Source organism: Chaetodon trifascialis, chromosome 7 (assembly GCF_039877785.1).
Source record: "Chaetodon trifascialis isolate fChaTrf1 chromosome 7, fChaTrf1.hap1, whole genome shotgun sequence".
NCBI classification, from domain to species: domain Eukaryota; kingdom Metazoa; phylum Chordata; class Actinopteri; order Chaetodontiformes; family Chaetodontidae; genus Chaetodon; species Chaetodon trifascialis.
The window spans coordinates 21,653,784-21,679,767 of NC_092062.1; the positions used below are offsets into that span (position 1 = coordinate 21,653,784).

General features: G+C 44.3%; 1 protein-coding gene across 1 annotated transcript in view; it reads left to right on the forward strand.

Moving 5' to 3' along the window:
* Positions 1-11,732: 11,732 nt before the first annotated feature.
* Positions 11,733-25,984, forward strand: part of erfl3 (Ets2 repressor factor like 3) — a 44,551-nt gene continuing 30,299 nt past the window's right edge. Inside the window, exon 1 of the mRNA XM_070966355.1 lies at positions 11,733-12,371. Within this exon, the coding sequence (XP_070822456.1) occupies positions 12,350-12,371 (22 nt within the window). The 5' untranslated portion in view covers positions 11,733-12,349. The remainder of the gene's footprint in view (positions 12,372-25,984) is intronic.

A 25,984-nucleotide genomic window follows, 5' to 3' on the forward strand; every position in this document is an offset into this window, starting at 1 on the left:
CACACACACACACACACACCACAAAAAGTAGGCACAGCAGGGATACCGTCCACCCCCTGAATGACACATCACCCAGAGCTCCCACTGCCCAGAGAAACCCTCCATAATAACACTCACACCTCCTCTCTTCCCCCACAGTCTTGCAGATGATGACTTTTATTTTGTTCACCGATTTAAAGCTCCTCAACAACAACAAGGATGATGCAACTACAGACCTGTTTGAAATCCAGAGTGAACAATAAAACAGCTCTGATTAAAAAAAATAAAATCTTAACTCCATCGGCCGAGGAAGCGCGCAATATGCAGAAAGCTCCTGAAAGTGCTACCAAGTGTACCTTGAGTGAAGGTCCAACATCAAGAGCGTTACTGTAACAGGGTTGTTGGAAAAGGATCGGTAGTTTCTGAGTGAGGAATGTACAAAATAATGAAGATTGCATGACCAAAATGCACTGAAAGCTATACTTTATTGTTCATCCAGAATGCCCAAGTGCAAGTACAACACCAGCTGCAGGGCATCTGAGGCACGAGTTAACAATGACATTTTTGTTTCCATCCATTTGGTGTTGACTAAGAGGACTTCAACCAGCTGTGCACACTGAAGAGTTTTAGATAATGTGACCCTAACAGTGTAAAAACAAGATTTTACAACCACGCTGGCGGCACTGTGAGGCTGCACGGATGTGAGCACAGTGGTGCTTTGAGCCAGATGCTAATGTCAGCATGCTAATATGCTGGTAATAACAGTGCTAATATTCTGATGTTTAGCAATTATAGTGTTTACTGTGTTTACAGTGTTTAGTTTGGTGTGAGAGTATGCAAGCATTTGCTAATTAGCACTGAACATGAAGTACACAAACTACAGGTGAGGTTGAAAGGAATATCATTAGTTTTGCAGGTATTTAAACCGAAGTACTGGTATCAGTATTAGTCAAATCTGTGTTCTAGTTAAGGGACTGTGAAAGCTTTTAAATTTCATCCTTTTGGGATTGTGGATCTCAAAACCAAATTTCAAAGCAATCCACTCAATAGTTGTCAAAAGTGGTGGACCAGTCAACTGACTGACAATGTCATCCATAGCTACACCACATGTCAAACTTAAATGGGAAGGAAGAGCATGTCACATTGAAATTTTCTCTCCATAAAGGTACTCAAACTTTGGATGTACATCCTTCTTGTACATCTTTATATTGTTATGATATGACTCTCCAATGTGGTGTGAGCAAGAAAACAGCAATGACTAATGCAGAGAAACTGAAGGCTGGTCGGCAGTGGGTTAACTGGGGCTGACCTCAAGTTTGCATTACTGGCTTTCCAGGGCTTTCAACCCCTCCTCACTGTCTTCTTCAGCACATAGATTTATCTAGTTATCCATGGTTGGTGGCACTCACAGCTAGAAGGTCTCGGGTTCGATTCCCACCTGGGGCGCTGTGGGCGCTGAGGGCGTGTCCTCCACCATGCCTTCGGTGCCTGCTGCCCCTTATCTCGAGGAAAGGGGCCTTTCTGTGTGGAGTTTGCCTGTTCTCCCCGTGTTCACCTTGGGGATCCTCCATAAAATGAACCTCCCCCCCTCTAAAAAAACATGCATGAAGAACACCACCTGACCAATGGTGACGAAAAAGAAACTGGGTCCCCAGGCGCCGGTCGGCTGGCAGCCCACCGCTTCTGGTCTGCCGCGGAGGAAGGACTACCAGGATGGGTTAAAAGCGGAGGAAGAATTTCACCAAGCATGGCGTGTGTGTGTGCATGTGCTATGTAGTGTGACAAATAAAGGGATGTCTTTCTTTCTTTCTTTCTTTCTTTCTTTCTTTCTTTCTTTCTTTCTTTCTTTCTTTCTTTCTTTCTTTCTTTCCAGCCACTGAAGGAGACCGGGAGATGCAGCTGAACAGCGCGGAAAAGGCTAGAGAGGCAACTTTGTGAGTTATGTGATTTATTCTATTATTGATATTCTTAAATGAGCTTTACTGAGCATATACCATACACAGTAAATCCCATCAAAACGCATAGATAATTAGTTGAGGACTTTCATAATATAAAACAGGAGCTGTCAAACTGCCACAATATGCAGTGGTACACACAGGTCAGAAAAAAATGAATCAGTGCTGCTGTATAACAGCGGCTCCCACACTGTGAATGAGCCCACTGCGCGGCACCTCCACAAAGGGACCTCCAGTATAGCAACGCATAAACAAACACACACACACACACACACACACACACACACAGGCACGCACACATGAGGAGAAATCCGACAAAGCAAAGGATGATGGTGATTATGACACATAGCTATGCCACCCACAGTGGTGCCTGTGCGAGGGCAGAGCACATCAAACTGAGCAAGTGTAACACATGCTCTGTGTCAGTCCTCCTCCCCTGCACTGGCATGTAATGTATGACACATAGCTGAACCACCTACAGGCCTGCTGTCTCCTTGCCCAGCTGATGATGGGGGGGGACTGAGGGTACTGGCCAAGGAGACGGATTCTGCCGGATTCTGCCGGATCGTCCTCTGGGTGAAAGAGGAGGTAGTGTGTGTGTTTACAAGCTGCTCAGGATGTGTCACTGAGAGGGTGTGAGGACTACTTGTTTTGATTAAAATATTGGTTTTCAGCTTTAAAAATATCCCCAAATGTCACTCGGAGTAGAGTGCATGAATGTACCGCTGAACGTCATCTGCTGTTACATTCCACCCCCAGTTAAACATGTGAACTCATGTTTGAAACAAGCCTCTGGGTGTTATGTGGCTGCAGCGGCATCTGTGCAGGGCTCAGGGCTATTCTCTGTATGTGATGAGCGTGTGGTATTGGGTGGGTGGGAGTCTCTGTGGCCGGTGGCCAAGCACTTTGGGTGATCCAATGTGAGGAGCGGGTGAGTGACCCAGACTTAGCCCGGTGTGAGGATGACTAATTGAGGATGAGAGAGAGCAGGAAGAAGCTGAGGCTGTTACCGGATCTGAGTTCTCCGCACATACAGTACATGCCTCACACACACACACAGACACACACACACATGCACATTTTTGGTTTTCATCACTTTTGGAGACATTACATCGACTTAAATTCATTACCTGGAGACTTACCATAACCATAACCTTAACCACTATGTGCCTAACCCTGACCTTCACCTAACCTTAACCCAAGTATTCACCCTAAAAATTTAATGATTTACATAATGGGGACCTGCATTTTGTCCCCACAAGTGTGGTGAGTCCCCACAGTGTGAGTAATACATGGGCACACATACACACACAAGAAGAGGGAGCGATCCAGAAACCTAATCTAATTCTGGACTTGCCGTGACAGATATGGATGAGAGTGGGGAGCAGAGTGAGGAGTATTTGTACTGTACGGGATGAAAGGTAAGGCAATTCAAATAAACTTTGTTCTCCTCTTCTCATCGTTCATTTTCCATTGAATCATTTTAAGATTTGTCTGCGTGCTCAGCTTTTGTTTTAAATGTTATTATCACGAGTTATCATGTAAAAATCACAGCAGTGACGGCTGCCATCACCTCCCTCCATCTGTTTGTGACTGTGATACAATTGAAACTGGCCGAGAAACCGGCGTGACATTTGCTGAGGAGATTTAAGAATGAGCGTTCTATTTATGACTCCCTGACCTTTATCTTACTCCGGGCCGGACTTTCAATTTTTAAATGAACAAATTTCCAAGTCTTTAACTGTAAATTCACAATTCACTTTTACTGTGGTGCCTTCATCAGGCCAAACTTTCTGTGACTAATAAATCAGAGAACTGAGAACATTCAAGCCCTGAAGAAAAAGAAGTTAGCGTTGTTCAAGCTATCAGGCCAAACTTTTGCTAACCTGTAAAGCTGCAAATAATTTTCATTATCAGTTAACCTGTTGATTGATTTTATGTCTATGTCAGAAAATATTGAAAAATCATAATTTCACAGTATTTCATTTTGTTTGACCAACACTCCAAATAAATAAAGTTACAATCATACAAATCAGATAAAAGAAGCTGTACAAGTCTAAGGATTTTCCTCTTAATAGATGATTTAAACCTTTGATAATATAATTTTTTAGCCATTTGGAGGCAGCAGACACAAGCAGTAAACATGACACTGATACTTCTTAAGTAGGCTGACGTGTTAGCAAACATCTGCTACAAATTTACCTAATACGGAGCAACATAACATTAATTTAGATGTGTGTTTTTGACCACCTTAATGAACAGAAGTTCAACGTTCACTCTCATTTTAGCTCTGCTTTGGTCTCCTCCAACTGTGGAGGAGACCAAACTGGTGTGTCACTTGGTGTAGTGTGTCACCTGCTATACTTGCTAATTTTGTCTACGTGCTGTTTGGTGCTGAGCAGGAAGTGTGCAGTCAGTTTTTAGAGCTTTTTGGCTGAAACATTGCCAATGAGAGCAGTGACAGCGAACCAAAGCAGTCGAGCTGCAGGTCTCACTCCTGCAAGCAATGCCTCTCACATGCAAGCTACAAGTCATGTGATCCATTGTTAATATAAAAATATTGTAGCCATCTAAAACATTGACCAGTAAATCAGTTTTTGAGTTAGTTACCTGTTGATTGACTGTTCGATTAATCAAGTAGTTGTTTTAGCACGCATCGCTCACTGTTCCCTGCTCGTCATCATGTTACTGAATGTAAAAGCAATGCTAGCTTTGGAGAATGGACCTTGGCAAAGGTCTGTCCTCTACTGAGTGCTTAATTGTTGTTCTTGCAGTAATGACAGCCTCTCATTCATGCAAATAAAGCATAACTGAATTCAACTGGCACAGAAAGAGGAAGAAGAGAGATATGTACAGTGAGTCAGTAGCAGTTGTACTGAGTGGAGACAGAGAGAGACTCACAATATATTTAAATCGAAGGTAAGGAAGGGTATGGATGGGAGGAAGAGAGCGTGCACTTGGGTCACTGAGGGGTAGTGAGGAGTAAAGAGGGGAAGAGGAAGCTCTGCACTGTGCCAATAGGAAGAGTTTGTTCCTCAGTGAGATACAGGAGACAGTGTCAACACACACGCTGTGCTCAATATAGCTACTGTCACACAGCCAGGCATACTTCTCTCTCCTTTCCAGCCTGACACTTGCACCTTCCTGGACCCCCCTCACGTTCCTCTACCCCCCCCCCCCCCCCCCCCTCATCCGAACAGGTTACATTCCTCCTATCCCTCCCCTCTCAGTCCTCCCCCACGGCCCTGTCCATCAATGTCACGTCCCCGGAGCTAAATTAACTGATCTCCCTTCCTTTGCTCTTTCTCCCCTCGCCTCTCCCCTCGCTCTCTCTGTATATATTACAGGCTTGACACCCAGCCAGACATTGGTTTAATATAACACACATTCTCTGTGCCTTCCACCCGCTCTCACATTACCCTCTCTTTCCAACTCCCACCACCCCGCTTTCATATGGGCACTGGCTGCTTGCTTTTTCCATACTTTACCCACCGCAAAAGGAGCTTTTTGTTCTTGAATAGCTCCCTCATTGCCATGGTAATCCAACAGAAAGAGAGTGCGGTTTTCTGTCTCGGGCCTGGCAGATGAAAATAGTAAGTTGTTTAAGTAGCCCTGAATTTGAGCAATCAGTCAGTGCAAATTTGAAGCTGTCATTAGGAAGTCAGAAGTTAAACACATGTGCGTGTATGGTGTGTGTATAAATGTCAGGCCGTTTCCCACATTTGTCATCTTCTACTTCTTCCAGGTGGCCCTGTTTTTGCCTTCTCAGCCTTCCCGTTGATCCCCCTCTTCCTCTGTCTCACTTGTCCTCCAACGTCACCCTCCACCACCCCCTTCCTTCCCCCCTCCACCACCTCACCACTCGCTGTGGTAATCCCATTACTCATGTGCGAATACCAGCTGGGGAAGAGAGCGAGGGAGGGAGGGAGAATGTGAGGATAACTGTGTCGAGGCCTCGGGTCTCAACTAGACGGTTGGACACTCGAGATGTTTTTTCAAACTATTGACCAGAGAAGAGAAGAAAATATTGATTGATATTGAAAATTGTATCACTGTATTTTTAAAAAGGGTTCAAATGCAGAGCCCTTATGACCCTTTTTGGGGTAAGGAGGGAGATAAAGAGAGACAGAGCGAGTGATATCTGGCTGTGTCTCCTGGCGGTTGGACTGGCAAGCTTGAAAATAAACAAGTTCTTTGATGACAAAGAACCCATTGACTCTCTTATTCCCTCTCTCTCTCGCTCCCACTCCTTATTCTCCACAGCTTTGCTCTCCTTCCCTCGCTCTGTCCTTTTTCACTCTTGCCGTTTCGAAGGGGTGAGGCTGGAGGGTGAGTGTGATGTGTGTGTGCGGGGGGGAGGCATTAACCGCCACCCCGCTGCACTTGTTGTCCCCTCAGCTGCCGGCTTTTTCTTTTCATCCGGTCTGCTCTCACCCCACACGCCTTTTAGTCTGGTGACCCATCTTGCCTTCTCCTCTCACTGTCACACGAGAAGTTGAACCTTTTTCTCTTCAGTCAAGGCTCTCCACATGAAAACTTAAAGATGAACAAGGGTTCAACTTTGCAGGTGTTTCGTACAATACCACTATTGAAGTTGGTTATGGAAGATAATTTGCACGAAATCAAGTCAAACATAATTGTAGCACTTACTGTACAAAGAAGAGTTGAAGGATAAAGGAAAGCCGAAGAAGGCAAGGGTAAAGGAGAGATGAAGCGTGTGCACATGCATGCCTCTGTGTGTGTGTGGTGAGTGTGTGTGTGCGTGCATTTGTTCACGTCACTAGTGGTATGAATCATCACATACCCTATGTACATATTACACCTCTGTTGGTTGTTTAACGCCCCATCCAGGAATTCTAATCCTGCCTGGCTTCCACTGGTTGCTGAAATCGAGTTCTATGTGTACATGCATTGTGTGTGTGTGTGTCTTTGTGTGTGTGTGTCTGCATTGCCTGTGGTGGCACTGGTTAGTGGGCTACCACACCCATTGTCCACGGTAATTACACTGACCCGAGCCATCTGTGTTGGAGAGGCACAGACCAGAAGAAGCTGATGTGTGTTTTAGTGCTGACTGGATAATATGAAAGGAAGTTGCACCACTGACATCCATTTTTAAAAATCTGTGATGCCTTTGACCTTCTTGTTCACTACCTTCTACGTCGGTTGTGGTTGTTTGGCACAGATCTCAGTCATGCCATCCGTTCTTACTTGGGATGACACATCCCTTAGCTCACAGAAGATAGAGAGGAAAGGATGGGGGGTGGGTAAGGACTTCAATCTATAGGGAAGATATCTGGGGATGTTCACACCCACACCCACCCAACCGCGAGCATTCACATACACACAAACACTCCAGTGACAAAATCTGCGCTCTCCCTTTCATTCTCTCCGTCTTTCTCTGCGGAGCGTCTGTCTGTCACTATGATTAGGAACGGACAGAGTCACATAAAGCGAGGAGGGGATGAAAAAGGGCGGGATAGGAGATAGAGGGAGTTACAGATGATGTGGAACCAATAGGACAAGGCTCTTCTGTGATACACTCTGTCAAACACATCATCAAGTTCACCCGGCAAGACCCAGCCGGGTCTAAATTAGTGATCAAATTCATGTGACAATTTACAACATGAAATATGAAGAACGCACTGCAGATATGGGAAAAGTCCAATATCAAATATCAAACTCATCATCTTTCAATAGACGTAGCATTTTAAAGAGTATCTTGGGGTATTTTATGTATATGTCATATTGACAGGTTTTATAAGAAAAAAATGACACGCATGCTGGGAGAAAGACAGAAATGGAAAATCATGTGCAACAAAATCCTCTTGCTGCACGTGAACTGGGAATGCTGGGATTACCTCTAAGCTAACGGCAGCTCAAGCTACTGTTTCCAACACAAGTGTGTCAAAGCTATCTTTCAAAGATACTAAAAGTCTGCCAATTTCTGAATTGGAGTGAAGTTACTAGGAGTGTTTTTTTAAATAAAAATCCTAAAATCTTCAAGAATTTCTTAATTGGTACGCACTCCTGATGTGATGAGAAGGCGAGTGCACTGCAAAAGGTCCACAATTTCTGCTGCATGTGCCTGATTATATTGAATAAAAATCACAAAAGTTTCACTGTCAATAGTTTCAATTTTTTTTATATTTATTTATTTTGTTTTGATTCTGGGAAAAAAAGACTATGATCATACGAAGCCGTCAATGGCAATAAAATACATTTTCATATATTCAGTTCGAGAGTACATCAACCTTGAGCTTGTAGCTGAAATAATGACCTGAACAGGGAAAGTGAGTGATGAGTGTGAGGGAGGGAATGAGATGCAGGCACGGAGAGGTGGCAGAGGATGGAGCAGGAGGAGGAATAAAAGAGGTGTGAGAGTGAGGGAGGGTGGACGGACGTATGGATGGACGAGTGGTAAAAGACGACGGGACTGCAACCGACGGAGGAGCAGAAAAGTATAGAGGGAATGGGGGAGCGAAAACAGGAGAGGCGGATAAACGGCCAGAGGACGAGGAGGAGGAGGAGGATGAGGAGGAGGAGGACATGGGTGGGAGAGAGGGAGGGTGCTGAGTGAAGCACTGTGTTTATCAGTGTTCAGAATGTACTGTGCTGTAGATTTGTCTGTAAATGTCATCTCCTGTGCTTGAGTTACAATAGAGTGTGCTCACACAAGTCACAGGCAGGCGCACACACACACGCAAACACACACACATGTAAATACGCACAGACTATAAAAGAGGAAAAGCCATTTGTCCACCCTGCCCTTAATCGCTAAATCATTCGTCTTGTCCTTTCTTTGATCTCTTCTCTCTCATCTCTCCCTCTGTGTGAAGAGCCTGGGGGCCGCTGAAGAGCTCTTCACCTCAACCAGAATACTGACATCAGAAATGGGAAAATGATAGATAGGCGGCGGGTGCATACCAAAGCACATGACAACACATCAGAGACAGTGACAAACAGAGAAACGGGGGAATAGCACAATTCTCTTGTTCCCAGCTGATTGCCCTATTGTCATCCTCAGTGTGAGAAAATGCCACACAGGTCCATCCACTGGTTTTCCTGCTCTGAAGAAGAAGACAGGATAACAGTTTCCTGAATGTGAAGGTCCAGCATCCAATTTAGATGCTCTTTCTTTTTCCCTTTTGGTCCAGTTTCTTATCAGGCCCAGCAGAGTGGGTTTCCTGAGCCTGTCAGAGAATAGCCAGCGAAGGGAGGAGAAATCCTGTTTGTAAATCACACCACAGGGACATTGCTGCTGTCGGGGGACTTTGTTTACTTTGTTTTACTACCTCTGTCTTATCCTGTTGACAAGGCAGGGCAGTGGTGTGTAACGCTCATGTAACACAGTCAAGAAATGCACACACGTAAAGCCTACATCCCATGCACCAGGTGCCAATGTACAAGAAGGCAAAGGAGGAGATGCACTTCACCTCCCATGTATGACGCCTCACCCACTCACATGCACTTATCGATAACACATGGCAGCTTCATATCAGCGCCGTGTGAGGAAGCAGAAGGTCAGTGTGTTTGAGGTGACAGGAAACAAGTCAGGGCATGACACCACTCCTCACCATCAAACACGCCATGCTGAACATCGATCAAGAGAAGGTGTTACATATGACTGGATGTCTCACAGAGATGCATACATGCAGCATACACTAATGCACAATCTGGGTCATTGTACATGTGTTTGATTGCGAGTGAAAGGCCAGATACGGTTGGCTGCACATTTAAAAAGAGGAAAAGGGTGTTAGTGCTACATGAGAGAGGAACAGGATGCAGGTTCATATGTAAATCAACCGCAAGGTCTTGAGTTTCTTTAAATTGTTTGTTTTTATGTGAAGAACTTTTTGGTCTTTGTTGCTTTGATCTAATGCCCACGCATTTCACTAGAAATTAGAATAAGGGTAAAAGTGGTCGCTGCTGTGGAAGTGGTTGAGTATACTTTTACTGTACTTTCACTTAAATCAGAATTTTCTATTTTCAACTTTTACTCAGTTATAATTACAGGTGAAACTTAAGATCACAACCAGCAAATATTTTATTACAGTTACGCTACTCACTGGTTCGGTGTTGGTCAAGGAAAGGAACATAAACTCCACTGTATGTACTTATTACATGAACTGGCAGGTCACATACTGAGATAACTCATCAGCTATTGAATGCACTCCCATGACATTTGACACAGATATTCATGGTTGCCATAAGATGAATCCTAGTGACTTTGCTGATGTCTCATATCCAATGTAACACTTTAATATCTACCAGATATATTGGGCAAAATGTTGCTGATATATAAATACATGTTCCTCAGAAGATGAATTTTAATAACTTTGGTGATCGTCTCACTCCTCATCTGGCAGAAATGTTAAAAGTTTATGAACAAATACCTGCAAAAACAATGACATCCCATTCGGTGTTAGTTGCACACAGCGTTTAGCACTGATTTGCAAATGTTAGCATGTTAACCCTCTAAACTAAGATGATGAACATGGTAAACATTACATCTAGACTAGATGTAACCACTGTGCCAATGTACAGTCTTATGGATCCACTGACATGGTTGTATGACACATTTGACCAATATTCATTCATATTCATTGATGTAGAAGAACAATATGTGCTGTTCTAGTTGGTATTGTGTCCATCATCACAGAGCTTGGATTGAATAATAATTCACAGACTATAGTTTTATTAATCACATACGTGAATGGGATATAAATCATGTGGTGCACCACTGTTATTAATGGAATCAGAATTAAAATCAAAATCAAAATGGGCTTTATTGTCCAAATATTTGTGCACATACAAGGAATCTGACTTCGGTTTAAACCTTGTACTCAGTGTACTTGCACAGGAAAAGAGGACATACCACTCAAGGACAAGATGAACTTATGTAATGCAAAGAAGCAAAGTAAATATAAGATTTTCTCAGTTGCTTAGAACTTCTTACCAGTGTGCTGTTGATAACACAAAGGGAAAATGCATTTTACTTCACTGTCAAATTGACTAGTTTACTTTTACTTTACCTAAACAACAAAAAATAATTGGAACGTGTTTCATTTTCCAAAGTTTAACGGCTGTTTCCTCCTTCTTTTTATGATTGTCAGTGTACCATACACTGGAGGTTTCACATCACACCTGTTGCGTTGCGTACTGGATCATGATACGTGTTAAACTCAATTTTAAGGTGTGCAGAGAGACTTCCCCTCTTCAGAAGATTAGTGTGAAAGCAGCCCAAACACATATAATCCTATACAGTGAAGATCAAACATCCAAGTAACGATACATATATTTTGAGTTGAGGTGAACTTCAAGTACAATTCTGAGAGCCGAGCTTTTGTTTTTAGTGGTGCAAAGAAACTGAGTATGCTCTGATCACTAGTCATGGCTCAAACGTGGCTGACTCGATAAGATGCGCAGTAATACTGAGTGTGAATTTCCTGTATTCAGGGTTAATCACTAGCTGACGCTTTCATATTTAATTTGTCAGTTTAATAAGTGTAATTATCCTCATAAGAAATGGCTTAATTAGAGCCATAACCACTGATTGACGTAAACGGACCGTATGAGCTGGGCCGCGCTCGCGCCTCTCTCGAATCGTAGGACTCGGATGTGATGTCACCACGGCAGCGCTGTGGCGGTCTCCAAGGCAACGCCGCGTGCTGCAGTGACGCCAGCCCGGGCCCCGGCTCGTGGTGAGTGGGCGTGACTCGCCACGTTAGCCCCCCCTCCTCTCCCGTCAGTGTGGGCGGGCCCCGCTCAGAAGAGAGCGAGCGAAACACGACACCCCGAGGACGGAGAGGCACGGGGGGAGGAGAGAAGAGCACTGAATGGTGTGAGAGTGAGTGGAGGACTTAAAAAAGTCTGTAAAGAAAGAGAGGTTCCTCTCCAACGTCAATTTCTGTCAAAGAAGTAGCAAAGCTTTGCGGCGGAGAGATGTCAAACAGCGACGAAGATGCGGTTGAGACGGAGTAAACAGCTACCGGACAGTTAGCGACAGAACTTGTTCAAAGAGAGAGGGAAAGGCTCTTCGGCTGGCTCGAGTCGAGACGGTTGGCCGTTTTCCGCCGCAACTTGAGCAGATTTCAACGGTGCTAGTCACGGCACGAGAAGCGAGGACCAACAGCGAGGTCTTGACCGCTCAGCTCGGTGGAAAGCTAACCGTTTTGTGGTCTGGCAGAGAGCCGGGGAAACGGACCGGGAGAGCGCGGCGGCTGGAGAAGAGAGCCGCTGAGGCAGCAGCGACAAAAGTTTCCCGTATATCTTCACCTAGTTTTCCAGATTGGGAACTCGAGGGGGAGGAAGAGGCCGAGAGACTGACTTTTCTTTCCACAAGCAACTTTGTGGAATTCCTCGCGTTTAGCAACTTTATCCCTTTGCGGTCTTGCTAAGTGGCTAAAGCGGAGAGAATGAAAACACCTGGGGAGAGTGGTAAGTTTGCGTGGCTCTTGCTCTGATTTTTTTTTTTTATCCACCATTGTCTTTCTTGTTTACTTGTCGCGGTTGTTGTCGGCAAAGCTAACAGTAACTAACATTGCTGATTAATGAACGAGCAACGGAGTTATCAACTTCCGCTTACAGTCGAAAAAGACGACGAAAACCTGTTGATTTCAGTGGTTCGGGAGTAGTGCAGTTGTCCGTGATTCAGCTAGACAAGACTGTAAAATCTGGTGCAGGTTTAGTACTGTACTCCGGTTCAAGAGGAAGTGGTTAAACTACTGTACAGTTGTTACAGCGACATCCTCCGTGTCACCCTGACAACCTAATTTCACCATCCAGCACCTTTCAGAGAGCAGGCTGAAAATCCTCGAAGCATTACACAGGTGTGTTTTTGCACTGACTCGACCGAGAAAGAGAGATGTGGACGTGTTGATAAGTTGCTTCAAGACCCCTCTCCTCCTGGTGGTGGTGTTGAGGTGACTGGCTGCAGCGAGGTATACGGAGCAGGCTGATAATAACCAGTAACTGAGCATACGTTTGGCAGGTACTTGGCTTGTCAGCATATTGACGTGAGAGCGGGGGGGGGGGGGTTTCCAGTAGTCAGCTGAGGTGTCTGTGTGTGTCATTTTGTCTAATTCCTGAAATGCTTGCATAAGTTTGTTCTTGCTCTCTTCACTGGAAGCCAAGGCATTTTTTTGTAGAAAGGAGGAAGTGGAAGTACTATGACTTTTGCCAGTTTTTCAATGTTTTTCTGAGTGTCAGTAATAATCTGCCTGACGTGAGGCTTTCTGGAAGTGGCAAAACTTAATATGTTTGATTTCTATCAGCTGACATAACTGAGCAGAATTAAAGTACAAGAGTCCTAGTGGATAACATCTGAAAGTACATAACAATCATTCATTGTCTCTGTATACAATGTGACGGCTTACTAAGTAGTTACTGGTAAGCATTTGGCATATGGCCGCGTGTCTGACTAACTACAACTATGTGGGACCCTTTTCCACTTGGGACGTTCCCTCCCCTCCCCCACCCTGTCCCCTCCTGACTCCCGCTGCACCCAGCCTCAGCCTCTCAACCCTCCACATTCCTGCACACACACACCCACTCCCTGCAGCAGCCCTGAGGAGGCTGCCATGACATCACACCGCATCCCACCACAAGTAGCCCTTTTATTACAAGGAGCCCAGTGTTTGTGTGGCAGCAGATAGCCAGAGCCCTTCTGGGAAACCACTAAAAATTGATCGTGCTAAGGTTATGTGTTTGATGTATGCAGCTGGTGTGTGTGTGTTAGGTTGGTTGTGTTTGTCATCTGTTCAGTAAAGGGACATTAACTAGTCCTGCAATACTTGAAAAGTGAGTGGTGAAAAGTGTGTTAAGTGTGTCATGATCTTGAAGAAGGCGTGAGGACCAAAACATCATCAAAATAAAAGGGAAATGCGTATGGAGTGTATGACCTGTATTGTGTATTTCCTGCTCTCAAGTTTTCTTTCCAGTGATCTGCATCTCGGTGCAACCCTTGGTGTGTTTTACTTTTCTGTTAGATATGCAAAGTGTGTGCTGCCATCCAAGTTGCCTTCATTACCATGGACAATCATTCTTGGTCTTCTTTTCCTTTCTTTTTCTTTGTTTTATTGATTTTGTCTATGAAATATTATGGTTACAGTTACGTCTTGACAGCACTTGGTCTAACACTGAACATTAGGGCTGCAACAAACAGCTTCTGATTACTTTCTTCATTAACTCCAGTGTGAAAACCCAAAGATATTCAGTATACTGTAGTGCAAGACAAGGAAAAGAAGCAAGCTAAAACAATCAAATGTCACATCATCAATGATCAAAAAAGTTACGATTAATTTACTAATGTTTTCAGCTTTATTTTTTTTTTAAATGTAGAAAGCAAACAGCTTCTTGTCCCTGTGATGCCGTAACTATTTCTCTGTTCATCAGAATTAAATTTGATTAATTCTCTTTTGATTAACTTGATTAATCCTTTTAGCACTAGTTGGTAAACATAGCAACTCAATCTCAGAGGCGTTATCTAACAACACATCTGATCTTATAACAGCACCTTTAAACAGAATTATTGAACTGGTTAATCCACGGTGCTGTCCTGATCTGTCTGATCTCCTGCTGTTGCTGCGTTTTGCAATCAGGACACAAGTTTTAACCCTTAACCTGTCTAGATCCATTCATTTACATTGAGCACATTTCGTGAATGCAGACGGATAAAACAGTGCCTGCATATGTGTAGGATAAAAAAAATGTAATCATCCCCTCCACGGATGTTTGGTGATGTAGGATTATGTCCCATATGGTGAGATACTGCCTCCGTGGAGCTCAACTCCTTTCTCTCCATTACTGGACATTTCCCCTTGCACTCCTGTCTTCCACAGGCACTTCATTAGCCGGAATAGATGATAAGACATCTGCTGACACAGAGAATTGATATGATGACACAGGAAATGGCAGGGCTATAGCTGCATATATTACTGCCGGCAGCTTGGTGTTGGTTTGTGTGTTCGTCAGCGCTATTTACCTGTTTTTTGATAGCGTTTATTGTAGTCTGTGAGATTGGTTAAAGGCAGTCCCCAGACTACAGGCTTTATTAGTCAGCAGACAGGGAGTTGGTGGTATGTGGTGTCTTGTCTACACTTACGTAGTCATACATCCACCTTTTTATGTACCTCAAAGGCTGTGCTAATGATTGATTAAGCTCTGGTGATAAGGACATACACACACAACAATAACTTGCCTGCTTAATGTCTCTCCCTTCCTAATACGTTATCTACACCCCCGCCACACACATTTTGCACTTGTCTTTCATTCATTTCCCTCCATCCCTTCCCAAGGGTTGCAATTTTTCTTCTGCCACCTCTATCATTCTTTTTTCTCTCTCTAACGGGATAAGGACTGGTGTGTGTCTTTGTGTGGTGGAATTGCATAGTGGGACCCCTGGCTCTGGAGTGGCCATTGTGTGTGTGTGTGTGTGTGTGGAGTGTGGGACAATGGTGGGAGTGGGGCAGGCCTTGGGGTTGATTGTGTATGGACTTGTGGGGCCTCGGACCTCTCATTGTACTCATAATGGCGCGGAGTAGCTCATAGTTTGGTGGTGCTTTTGACAAGTGAAGAGACCGCACTTCTGCATGCACATGAAACATGTGTGTGGGCATCTGTGTGTGTGTGTGTGTGTGTGTGTGTGTGTGTGTGTGTGTGTGAGAGAGAGAGGAAAAAGAGTCAAAGAAAGAGCGAGGTAAATGTGGGCATTCAATCATTTAACTATGTAGTTTAATGATTATTGTTTTGTGCTATTTCCCCAGAATGACAGATATGCTGTGGAGCCATTTTAACATTTTTTTCACACACACACACACACACACACACACACACACACACACACACACACACACACACACACACACACACACACACACACAGTCCTGCCTTATGATGTGGCAGAGCAGCAGACAAAGGGGTAGACTATGAGTAAGGAATTGAGAGGGAACATTTCACCTTTTCCCTGTGTGGGTTTATGCGTGCTATTACGAGCATATGCTTTTCAATCTCAACATACAACCACTGTGATGATAAGCACAGCGATTAGCCTTATCTGTGAAAACTCCCTCGCAGTGCTGACCACAGCAAAACCACTACCTCCCATTATCCCAATACAGTTTTACAGCCTGGTTTATGAGACAGTATCCTGCTGTGATCGGGCTCAGCCAACATGCTTTAAGCCTGAAACAGATGATGTTCCATAACAGAACTGGTTATCTTCCATCTGAAAAAGATGGCAAACTCTGGTTAGTGCCAGGAATCAACTTTGATTGCTGGTGTGAGCATATCAGCTGTTAGTAATCATGCTAAAGCTGTTAAGGCAAAATACCATTGCTGATTAAGTTGTTGGCTAAAATTTTATGTATCACCCAGCAGCTTAATATTTATACTGTAATAAAACTATGTCTTTAGTGCTGTGTTTTAAGTTGTTGTAAAGTCATTGTAGAGATCGATTTTAAAGCAGACAGGCTGAGTATTCCCCCAGTGCAGAGGCAGCATGGCCCACTTTTCCTTGTCGTAATAGTTCTTCATAAAAGTTTTGATATGGTCATCTGTGATGCTAAGTTGACAAATGACTTCTGGTAGAGGGGGTCTTCAGTTGTGGAAATGTCTGTATTTAGCCAGGAATGTGACCAAAGGGAACAATGTGCTCAGCCAGCTGACACTAATGGACCTCCCCACCATTAGTCCTGGGTCGCCCTTGACCAGGGAGACCACAACCAACAAGGCAGCGTTACCCTTGATAGCCCACTGACCGCTGTCCAGCACTATGGCTGACCGGCTCACCCACTGCCCCAGGGACCCACACATTAACCTCAGATCTGGCCATAGGGTCCTATAGATTATCACCCTTTCAGACCTGTTTGATCAACTGCGTAGTTGTGGTGTTCAACACTAAAGAGCATCCATTTAAAATGCACTTTTTACACTGATAACACAGCTGCAGAACTAAATGTGTCCTCAAGCCATGTGTGCATGTCTATGATGTGAGTTGAGCCTAGTTTTACTGTGATGCCATTGGTTGTAGCCACAGCATGACCCCATATTGACCGTATTGGCTATTGGTCCGGGAAGGTAATGAGTTGGGTCTGCATGTCTGGATGGGCTAGCCCGTTGACAGATAACTGTTACACATTGAGGAACACATGTGTGAGTGCATATATACAGAACACACACTCTTGCACACACTGCTGCTTTTTATTGGAATTCTTGGACCTCCCACATTCCTGCTTAGAAGGTTAATAGTTGCCGGCTGTGTTGCATTACACATGAGGGGAAAACACAACAGTTACTATCTCTGCTTGCTTTCCTGAACACACTCACTCAGTAACTTGCAAAGGCATGCATGCATTTATATACAGACATATTTTGAATACATCCTAAGGACAATATGAATAAGACTGATTGAAGAATGGAATCAAAATAATGGCAGTTATTTTAAGAGAGATGAGGTACATTTTTTTTTGTGTTAAAGCCATCAGCCTCAAAATGCTCACATACCGCACCATGCACATGCACACACGCACACACAGCAAGGGTCTCTTTTCAAATGGGTATCAAAATTCATGTTGGGAATGCAGTAGGGTGTGTTGGTGTGCATGGATTGACCTGCACTGCTTAGCAGCTGCTTGTGTTTGCGCATGCATGTGTATTGTAATGTAATATGGGGAGTTTACAGAGCTACATTGTTGTAGAGGTGACTCAGAGTGAGGTGCAGAATGGCATGTTATTGTAAAAGAATATCAAGTGTGTATATGAAGGAGACAAGGTTTTCATGGTGGGCAGCTTTGTAAAGGTATTACTTGTGAACAAAATGTGTACGTCAGTGCTTGCGGGTGTATGTATAACAGCTTCTTGGTGATGGCGGCGCCATTGAAACTGATCTGAGTCTGATGACATGTTTGCGAATGCACACACACACACGTGCATACATGCGTGCGCATACACACACACACACACACACACACACACACACACACACACACACACACACACACACACACACACACACACACACACGTGAAGATCAGGTAACTTGATTCCTCTGATCCTTCCAGATGAGAGGTTTTATTTTGGATCCTCACAACACAATGACCTGTCCTTTAGGTTAGAGTCTGGAGTGTCACCTCTCTGCTGGTTAGAGTATAATCAGGGTGTAAGCTGTCAAGACCATGACAGCACTTAGTCAGTTAGTCAGGCAGGCAGTCACGAAGCTAACTCTTCCTTCACCCCTTCCTTCTTGCACCACCTCTGAACCACACCACAACCACCTGGCCTGGCCTGGCCTGTCGCACGCACGCACGCACGCACACACACAGACAGACAGCATTTTCTCATAATCCTCCACTGATGCTGCTGCACTCGACTGTGGCTGTTTTTGCCAATGGTATGGCTCGGCCTGAATGGTGTTGTAATGTACACTCCTAATCTTCTTAGATTGACCCCAATAATGCTTGTCATGCTGAGGGCATCTTTTCATTAGGGATCTACATACAGTGTAGCTGCTAATGTACATCTCAGACAGTATCAGAATAACAGAGCAGAAATCAAAACTTGTGCACAGTAATTTGAACTTTGTCAGTGTTTGTGTTTGTCTATAAGTGCGATAGAGATCGGGTTGTCCCAGGCCCTCTGATTCAGGGAGGTGGTGAGTGGAGCTCCTAACCCCTCTCTAACCCCTTAAGTCCAGTGCAGTCAGCAGACACTCCCTGCAAAAAGGCAGCAGTGTTTGAATAGTTCCTCTGGCTATTTTTATCTGGGAATCTGCCTCTGTGCTGGACCCAGGGAGCGGGGGTGGAGGGCAAATATCTAATCTAATTTCGGACGATGGGAAGTCACCAAAAGGACTTCTATGCCACTTGCATAGTGTCGATATTTAGTGCGAGTGTCTGTGTGGTTGGCTGTTGGGTATTGAAATGCTGTCTGGCGCCAAGTTAAACTTTCTCTCTTGTCACCTCCTCCCCTTCTCCCCTCTCTCCCTTCCCCCATTCCTCCCTCTCTTTCTCTCCCCCTCTCTCTCTCTCCCTCTCTCTCTCCTTCCCTGCACCCCATGTAAGGAATGCAAGATCACGTTTGGAGTTTTCTTTTCAACCAGTCTTTCCTCTTCCTCTGCCTCTCTGTCTTTCACTCTGCTGGCAGCGTCTGTCTGTCTTTATCTTCCCTCTCTCTCTCTCTCTCTCTCTCTCTCTCTCTCTCTCTCTCTCTCTCTCTCTCTCTCACTCTCTCTCTCACTCACTCTCTGCCGCTCTCTCTCTCTCTCTGCCCCCCCCCTCCATGTTCAGACCTGTTCTCTTTTGTACGTCAGAGCTCATTTTGAACTTTGAGCCAACTCATCACAGCCTATCTGAGTGAGAAAGTTATGTGCATTTGAAAGGCAGGGCTTTAGGTGGAATGCCATGTCACAGGTAAAACGCGTGGGAACAAAGTGTTGCTAATAAAAAGATTGGTTTGCTTTATTTTTTTTGCCATTGTAAACCTATACACTAATTTTAGTTAACACCACCTTAATGCCAAGGTGATCGCTCTTTCCTCATTGCAGCGTAGGCATACAGTGCGAAATAACTGCTGGACTGTTTGCAGGTGTGTATATACAGATACCTCATAATTGCTAACCAAATGGCACCTTCTCCAATAGGATTAGCAGTGGCAAACTGTGCATGTGTGAGTGTACGAGGGAAAGTGATAAGTGGAAAAAGGACATCCTCTGCCTTTTATCAGCAGTGATTGCTTGATCTTATTTCATCCTTCTAAACAACCCCACACGTAAACACCGTCTTTGACACCCAAGATGTAGAAAAACAAACCTACTCTCTAGGCCGAAATTAGATGAAGTGATTGCTAATCTACAATACCTCTTGACTTTTGGGCCAGATGGAGCCTTGCGTTGTGTGTGTAAGAGAGAGATCGTGTTTTCATTTGGAACAGACTGTTGTGTGTTTGTGCACGCACAGATGCACATATCCCCATAGGGGACTGAAACCTTTTTAAGCATCGATTGACCCTCCCATCCCACCATCCTCTCCTCCCTCTCACTATCATTCCTGTGTCACCAATCCATGGACTAATACCCCAGTGGCAGCTCTTCTTCCATTAGCCTCCTCCTCCTCTTTCCTGCTCTCTCCCCTTCTCTCCTGCTTCATGTCACCCTACCCTGTCTCTCTTTCTTTCACTGGACACCCTGATTTACCAGCCAGCATGACTTGATGACCAGATACAGCACAGTCTGCTAACATGGCTCATGTAATACAGAAACCTGTCAGTCACTGTCAAAATGCATCAGCAATCAGTGGTGGCTGGTGTTTCTAGAGTCACCCTGAAAAGTCAAAATATGAGCTGAAAGTCAGACTAGACCACAAGCTTGTATCAAGTGCAAATTGGCCTCAGTGCATGCGGCAGTTTGAACATATGTTGTTGCTCACTCACTCACTCACTCACACGCACGCACACACACACACACACACACACACACACACACACACACACACACACACACACACACACACACACACACACACACACACACACACACACAGAGCCATGGGCTCCTAAAGCTTGCACTCACCGCAGGACAAACATCCAGCTCTATTTTTGCCCACTGGCCATCGTCCTCTTAAATGTTCATAAGACTTCCTTCCTCCAGGGCGCTGGCTTTTTCTAGCCTCTTCAGGTGTGTCTCTGTGTGTCTCTCTGCTTGTGTATCTGTCTGTGTGTGCTGGCCTGAGAGAGGGACTGAATAATGCATTGGATCATTGGAAAGGTATTTATAGGAAAGTAGAGTGATTAAACTTTAATGACAAATCGGCCATCAGTGCTTCACATCATATAGCATATCCTCCTCCACACACGCGTAGGCGCGTGTATACACACACACACACACACACACACACACACATACACAGCTGGAGCAGGAGCACACTCGTCTCATCACATGTTTCTAAGGGAGTTTGTCCACAAGTGAGTATGTGAGCCACTCTTTTGTGCTTAACCACTCTCCACTCTTGACCACTCTTAGTGACTTGACCAAATCATATCACAATATCCTATTTATTTATTTAGTTCATCCCGGTCACGGACCTTGTGATCCTTCATTTGATGGGATCAATTCTAAATTGTATTTTACACTTATTTGAATTGAATTTTAATTTGGTTGGTGGGGGTTATTTGCTGAAGTTGAGTTAATTATTTATGTTGGAGAAGTGTTACACTTAGCAGAAGACGGAGTCTCCACGTGTTCAGCTAAATACTTCACTGTGGTTGCTTTTTCCTTTTACCAACCCTCTTTTACAACACGATAGTTTGCAAAACTGATCCACCAAAGTTTTATTAACATAAACTTACATACTGCTCACTGTACAGGCTGTATAGGCGGTGCTTATGTCCTGAAAATATCACCTGTTTTGTGTCTTCAGCCTTTGATAATTATTAACCGTTAAACACTACCATGACTGACGATCAGTTCAAGAAATTTTTCATCTCTGGTTCTTGACATCAAGGTTCAGCAGGTTGCCCAGCCCCCCGCTGTTTATATGTGTGTGCTTTGTGTTTGCCAGTGCCTCTGTACAGTAGCCCAGCCCCTGGTCACAATAGTTTTATCCATGTCCATTTTTAGCATCAGATGTGGCTCAGTGAAATTATGTAACAGCCAGGCAGTTGCATGCGGGTGGGCGCACACGCATATAGGCCTACTGTACATACACACACACAGTGATTGTTGTTTTAGGGGATTAAAGCTTTTGATGAAGAGAACAGTGAGCTAGATCCCCTGGCCAGTCACAGGGTGACAGAGAAAAGTAAAGCAGGGAAGAATGGATCAAGAGCAGCAGGGGGATTTACAAAGCATGAAGGGAAGGAGGGAATGATGACGAGCTAAATGGAGACAACCAGAAGTATGATGCAGGAAGAGAAAAAGGACAAAAAATGCTTGGTCATAGGGGTTGGTAAGAGACTATTAAGTGAAGGACAGGAAGACTTTCAAACCCAGTGCAATTGAAATTCAAGCAAATTGTTATGCGTATCACTGATGCACAACTAGTCTAGATCAGGGTCTTAGGACTTCAGCGGGCACAGTTTTACCGTAATACAATAATATTGTTCAATGGCATCTAAAAACACCTCAAACAGATTTTATTGGCATATTTTCTGTAGCATGGCGTCTCTGGTTTTAACTGCCAGCATGTGCATGTCTGCTAAACAATAATACTTTGTATACATGTTACCTTGGAAACAAGTCCTAAGTGCAGAATCTTTTCTCTGCCAAGAGATGCCAGTCATAAATATTATGTTCCTGACTGCAGGCTACAGAAAGAGTGCACAACATGAATTAGAAGTGTTGTAACCATAATTTCAGTGAATTATTTTTGTCCATACACACACTAATATACACTAGGGTCTTTGTAGTCGCTCACACGCGTGCATCTTGCATCACACACGCACACTCTCGTCCACAGCTCTCTCTTCAGCTGGCCCCCAGCTAGTATCCTCACTGTTTGTGTGTGGGTGTTGTGTTAGTAGGGTTATTGTGTTCGTCTGGCCCAAGTATTAGCCAGGTTCTGTGCGAAGGTACACTCTGTCCCTTAGGTTAGTTGTGAGAAGAGGCAGAGTGCAGAGGTGTGTGTGGGAATGTGGGATCTGTGCGTGTGTGTGTGTGACTCATCGATGTCAGCAATGCGAATGTGTAAACTTGTTTCTCTGTGTAATATAGGGTGCGGCGATAAGTCACAAATTTTTTGCTCACGCTTTCTTAAATTTATTATTAAATAATACTGCATATAAAGTGCTCCACTGCAAATATTTTAATTGCCAAGTACTTTGTGACAAATAGATAGCAATATATACAGCTCTATTGCTTTATGTTGTCTCAAATAAATGTCTTATCCTTTTCATCCGCTTCAAGCACCGGTACTGTAAGACTGCGGACAGATGCATCAAAATCCAAGCGTCAGCTGTCTTGACTAGGGTTTTGCAAATGACTGCTCACTAGACAGCAGTTATCCTAACTAGCTAGCAGAAGTAGTACTACAAAATAAGGGAAAGGGACGAAAATGAAGGCATGTTATTGATGCCTCTTGTTTACATTGACGAAGACTATTTAATTTTCCACGACTGTTACTCATGACTCTGTTTATGTATTGAAACACATCATCACATTAGTGCACTCTGCAACCTTTCTGGTGTGTACGCAGAATTGAAACTCAAACAAACAGCGACATGCTACAGTGATCTCAGAGGTTTAACATCTGTCTTACTCAGCGTCTGCTCTAATTCAATGTAGATATTGCAATTCAGATTTTAAACGTACAATAATTGGCATATTTCTTAAATCTGATTACACTATAATCAATAAGATTGTATGTAAATGCAGCGCAATGAGTCTGATCTGTTGTGGGGATGCGTGCGTGCGTGCGTGCGTGCGTGCGTGCGTGCGTGCGTGCGTGCGTGCGTGCGTGTGTCATCAAACTGGTATTGTGTAGGTGTAACTGTAAGCCGGTGCAGCTGTCACTTCATGGGGATCCCCCATGCAAGCTTACACCTTGGACGGATGATCTGAGCCCTTTTGAATCAGGACAATAGTTTGTATGTATGCTGTCTGTATGTGTGCTTGTGTCTTTGTGCATGAAATGTACCTGAAAGGTATCACCATCGTATGTTCACACACGTACCCACGTACCAACCCACACACACACACACACACGCACACACACACAGTGAGGTAGCACCTCATGTTATGAGTTCCACCAAGCGGAGGTAATCAGTGTGTGTACGCTCAGCTCTTACATAATGCCATCCAAGCAGTACACTGATGGAGGGGAGAAAGTTCATTTCTCTCTCTCTCTCTTTCTTTCTCTCTCTCTCTCTCTCTCTGCCAGTGAGGCTTTTATCTCTGTGAACTTCCTTCCTTCCCCATACCTCATTCCTTTCTCTCTTTTTTCACTTCCTTCCCTGTTGCCTTTTTTTTCTTTGCGTCCCTCCTCGCACCTGATATTTATTTCTGACATGCACAATTTGCTAAAAGCAACATCTAAAAATCAGAATTGTCATAGTTGTATAGTTCTGTGGTAGAATTAGTGTCCCTCCTAGTCAGCGGCAGTAGTCAGATGAGGATGAGGAAGTGAAGATGATTTTGTGTAATCATGGGCCTCGTGCTGCTGAATTATGTAAATGTTTATGTTGCATTTTGTAAAGGCTGTAAGCCATTCTCTTTGTCTTTCTGGGTTCTTGTCCAGCCTTGGTCCTTTGTCGTCACTCTCTTCCAGCTCTTCCTGTTCTTGTCTCTTCTTATATACTTTGACTTTTTTAAGTCAGTCAGATAATCTAATAATACAGATCTTGTCTTTTCTTTTTTATTCATGGCAGTTTGAAGTCTAAGTGAAAAGTTATGACCTTTATGAGAACCGCTTGTCTTGCATTTATAATCTCTGCCTTTTTGGGTCTGGCAGGCTAGTAATAACCACATTGTATGTTGAATCAGAAACACAGTTCTATATATGTCACTCTGAGATTGACCTTAAATCGTATAGTCTATTTTTGTGTGTGGCTGGGGCAAGGATGTGAGAAAGTGAAGAGGTCTGGTTTCTGCCAGTGCAGGGCAGCTGTGTGTTTATGGCTGAGCTCATTGCCTAGTAGAGTAGATTGGCTGCAATTGTTCAGATGGGTGGCTGGCACCATAAAGCACAGTAAGACACATACAACAAGCTGCGATGGAGCTTGGTCATTTTGTAAGGTCAGCTGCTTCAAGACCTCCTGTCACACCTTTGTAGCCCGTCTCTTCTCTTTCTCCCTTGCCCTTCATTTCTGTATTTTGCTCTTCCCTCAAGTTACATCATCATCAGTCTCTCTCTCTCTCTCTCTCTCTCTCTCTCTCTCTCTCTCTCTCTCTCTCTCTTCCTCCCTCTCCTGGGCTCTTGCATAACGTCCAGCCTTATTTGCTCCAGCTGAGGATTCTAATCTTTCCCACGAGGCAAAGCGCAAGTGCAAACCAGGAGAGGAGAGAAGAGGAGCTGGACTCAACCTTTCAAACAAGGGCCTGTGTGCATTGCCTCATTAACTCAATACCAATTAATGAGATCTGGAACAGGGCTCTGTTTACAGGCAGCACCAACACAGTGTTAGAGTGCATGTATGTATGTATGTATGTATGTATGTATGTATGTATGTATGTATGTAAAGATCGTTTTCATCATTTATGTCTTCAATCTGTCCTGTCAAGTGTGTTTATGTGCTGGCGTGCGCTCCCCACCCCCTGCTGCAATGTTGTAGGTGCATGGTCTCTCTTGGCAGCCCCATGGTAACTTGGGGATAAGCAGTGATTATCTACACAGCCCGCAGTCGGAGCACACACACAGACACACACATTTACACACTCCCGAGGAGACCATGATGATGTGCACATTCCACCATTGTGGCCAAATTTGCTCATGTCAATGAGACCATGCATGGACTTGGCTGCAGTCCAAGAAGACAATAGTGTCACCGTAATTCATGCATACAGGCTTGTGTGTGTGTATTGCAACTGCAAATACACCATGCTGAGCAAAGTTCATTGAAGCAAAATTTCCCTTGCTGATATCTCTCCGTCTCTCACATACACACACACAAAGGAACGAAGACAATATGCTAGCTGGCTGGCAGCAACGTCTGTGTGAGGTGAATGTTATGTAAGGCTGATCAACACTACTTAATCAGCTTTAGGAGACATGCTTAACAAGCTGACCAAGTGGGGTGAGGGTTAGAGGAGGAGAAGAAGCGAGGAAGCGATGGGGCACAAGACAAGGGCGAGAGCACAGGAACAGAGCTTGATAGAAAAGAAGAGAAGCTGAGTGAAGGATGGGACCAGTAGGGGAAGAAGAGAAAGTGGTGACAGGCGGTGACACGGCATGTGTCTCTCGTCCCCTGTTTACGATGGGATAAACACACACACATAAACACGCTGTACTCTGCCCTCTGTGTCCCCCTCACAGCCCACTGTGACACACAGTGGTGAGTGCCAGGATCCCGTGTGTGCATGTGAATGATTGTACGTGTGTGTGTCTTTCCTGGACATTTGCTCTGTC